We start from the raw sequence: 3581 nt of genomic DNA, 5'->3' as shown, positions 1-3581 counted from the left end.
TAACCCCAGATGACACACACTTAATTGTATTGTATATTGAAATAAATCATTGAAAACACACTACAATACTTTGCTGAATAGATAGACATACTGTCTACAAGTCTTTTAACGTCTAATATTAGTCTCCTGTCCCCTGTATAATGGTACAGTCCCAGAAGTGGTTGGTTATTCTAATAACTGACCACTTTTTTCATTATTCACCACTTATGATGTTATGGCCTGATAACCAATGGGAAATGGAGGCATCTCATTGGTAGATGTAGCCAGTCAATATGATAATACATATTAAGTATCATTAATACATAATTACACTAAGTCTTACTGTAGCTGGGTGGGATGGTACCCTCAGTAGTGATTCCAAGGTTGGGTGCGGTGGTACCATCAGTGATCCCAAGGTTGGGTGCGGTGGTACCATCAGTGGTCCCAAGGTTGGGTGGGGTGGTACCCTCAGTGGTCCAAAGGTTGGGTGGGGTGGTACCCTCAGTGGTCCCAAGGCTGGGTGGGGTGGTACCATCAGTGGTCCCAAGGCTGGGTGGGGTGGTACCCTCAGTGGTCCCAAGGCTGGGTGTAGTGGTACCCTCAGTGGTCCCAAGGCTGGGTGGGGTGGTACCATCAGTGGTCCCAAGGTTGGGTGGGGTGGTACCAACAGTGGTCCCCAGGCTGGGTATGGTGGTACCATCAGTGGTCCCAAGGCTGGGTGGGTGGTACCCTCAGTGGTCCCAAGGCTGGGTGGGGTGGTACCCTCAGCGGTCCCAAGGCTGGGTTGGTGGTACCCTCAGTGGTCCCAAGGCTGGGTGGGGTGGTACCATCAGTAGTCCCAAGGTTGGGTGGGGTGGTACCATTAGTGGTCCCAAGGTTGGGTGAGGTGGTACCATCAGTAGTCTCAAGGCTGGGTGGGGTGGTACCATCAGTGGTCCCAAGGTTGTGTGGGTTGGTACCATTGACACCACCAATGCTGGGTGAGTTGGTACCGTCAGTGGTCCAGATAGTAGGTACATGTATCAGTTCTGTTTCATTCAGTGTACTGAAGTTCTTAACTTCTTGCATAGTCTGGAAAAAACAAGAAGAAATGTAAAATTAATGTTTGAACCTATTGCTCACCCACTCACTCACTCACCCACTCACTCACTCACTCACTTACACACTCACTCACTCACTCACTCACTCACCCAATCACCCACTCACACACTCACACTCACTCACTTACTCACTCACTCACACACACATACACACATACACTCACTCACTCACTCACACACTCACTCACTCACTCACTCACACACTCACTCACTCACTCACTCACTCACTCACTCACTCACTCACTCACTCACTCACTCACTCACACACTGTATAGCTCCGTCAGGGCCCGCCACTTTCCTCTCTCTTCAGCCAACGTCTGTGCCCTGTCTCTTTAATTTTTTTTCTGAAAGATCCAAGAACCAACAAATGAAATTGGGGCGGCCTAAACTTGAGGGGTAAAATTGAGACAGACAAAGATGTTGACCTTACCTTTTTGATGCCTGGGGTGTTGTGATAGACTACCGTGATGATTCCTCCCACCAGAAGCGGGACAACCACAAAAGTAACGAGAAAACATCTTCGATGCTTTGCAACAAAAACCTTTTAAAATAGGTTTTATAAGTAGTATTTCTCACAAGAAAAAAACATATGCATGGCATACATACCTAATAAGCCAATATGCAACCAGGAAATTATTACAATTATTATGTCAAAACAGTTACAACATTCAAAATGTATATTAAACTTACCGCAAGGTTGTTGGTTGTTTGGTATGTACATCGGATTTTGACGAAGTTGTTTTGCGTTTGGAGGATTGCGAGGCTTGTGTACATTTTTGGTGGTGTCATGACTTGAGCCATCTGATGCCTGTTGGCGAATGTTTGTTGTTCTGCTGAAATAAATTTCATGGTCTGTAACAGCGTAAGGTTCCATGTCACCATCATCAGTCACTATGCTGCTGTCTGCCTTTGGAGCCTGTTGGCGAACATTTGTTGTTGTGTTGAGATAGGTTTGGTGATCGGACATGTTTGTAACAGCATAAGGTTCCATGTCACACTCATCATTCACTGTACTGTCTGCTAGCATGACGTTCTGAGTGTTTTGCTGTTCTTTTTCAATATTTCCAATAGTGTTACCATCTTCTTCATTTTCCCCTGAGGCCTGAGCTTTCAGCATGGATCGGATCAGATACAGAATATACATCAGCGACCTCTGGGATGGGGATATCGTTATTGATGATGATGATGTTCGTCCATCGTAGTCGATGATGACCCCAACTTCAGTCCTTGTGTGTCCGGGTGTGGCTGACGAGTCCAATTCTAGCCCGGAAGCACCTGCCGCAGACGTCACACTTGTGTTTAGGTAGTGGCTGCAGAGACGGGTTTTTCTCCCTCGCCTTTCGTGCCTCCCGCTTACTGACAGCCAGGCTGATGCGACGACGCTCAGCAAGCTCGGCGCCCTGGTGGACTAGTCTGCGCCACTGGTGACGGTCAGTGGCAGCGTCCTCCCAGTTTTCGACGGGAATGCTGAGGCTCTTCAGAGTTGCCTTGAGGCTGTCCTTGAAGCGGAGCTTGGGGCGGCCCGCTAGCCTTTTGCCTTCAGCCAGTTCACCATACAGCAGCATTTTGGGTATGCGGCTGTCGTTCATCCGTCGGACGTGTCCTGCCCACCTTGCTTGGGCTTTCTCTATGAGGGTGTGAATGCTGGGCATGTTGGCACGGGAAAGTACCTCCGTATCTGGGGTGTGGTCTTGTCAATGAATTTTAAGGAGTCTACGAAGGCATGTTGTGTGGAAGTGATTTAGTTGTTTTGCATGTCTTCTGTAAACTGTCCAAGTCTCACAGGCATAGAGAAGAGTAGTAATGACTACTGCCTGATACACTTTAAGTTTTGTGCTGAGCTTGATTCCCCTTCGGTCCCAGACATTGCGTCGAAGTCTCCCAAAAACACTGCTGGCCTTAGAGATTCTGCCGTTCACTTCCTCATCTATGTTTGCCTGCCGTGACATGGTACTGCCCAAGTAGGTGAACTTGTCCACAGGGTTTAGGACTTGGCCATGTACTGTGACACAAGGTTCCTTGTAAGGTTTGCCGGGACGTGGTTGGTACAAGACTTCCGTCTTTTTGGTGCTGATGATGAGACCAAAGTTGTCACAAGCCCCAGAGAACCTGTCGGTTGATACTTGCATATCCTGTCCGCTTGTGGCATTAAGGGCACAGTCATCGGCGAAGAGGAAGTCTTTCAGGACTGTGTGCTTCACCTTCGTTAGCGCAAGCAGGCGACGTTGGTTTAGTAACTTCCCGTCTGTTCTGTATTTGATGTCTATTCCCTCCTTGGTGCCGTGAAAGGCATCAGTCAGCATGGCTGTGAAGACAATACTGAAGAGGGTTGGTGCCAAGACACACCCTTGCTTCACTCCATTGGTCACTGGAAAGGCTGTGGAGGTTTCTCCATCGTCTTGGACACGGGCTGTCATACCTTCTTGGAACTGTCGTATCATGGATCTTGTATATACCAAGGACATTATACACAGATGTATATAATGTGTATAATGTCCTTGT

The 3581-nt window shown here is 47.9% G+C and overlaps 1 protein-coding gene across 1 annotated transcript; it reads right to left on the bottom strand.

The window, feature by feature from the left end:
* Positions 1 to 2299: 2299 nt before the first annotated feature.
* LOC109472811 lies at positions 2300 to 3483 on the bottom strand. Its single transcript, XM_019772674.1, has 2 exons — positions 2901 to 3483; positions 2300 to 2723 (listed from the first exon to the last, which is right to left on the bottom strand). The coding sequence occupies exons 1-2, from the start codon at positions 3380 to 3382 to the stop codon at positions 2300 to 2302; spliced, it is 906 nt and encodes a 301-aa protein (XP_019628233.1). The 5' UTR covers positions 3383 to 3483.
* Between the last annotated feature and the right edge of the window lie 98 nt (positions 3484 to 3581).

The sequence above is a fragment of the Branchiostoma belcheri genome, unplaced genomic scaffold (genome assembly GCF_001625305.1).
Source record: "Branchiostoma belcheri isolate BF01 breed outbred unplaced genomic scaffold, Haploidv18h27 scaffold284, whole genome shotgun sequence".
Classification (NCBI taxonomy): Eukaryota; Metazoa; Chordata; class Leptocardii; order Amphioxiformes; family Branchiostomatidae; genus Branchiostoma; species Branchiostoma belcheri.
This window is presented reverse-complemented; position numbering and strand designations above follow the sequence as displayed.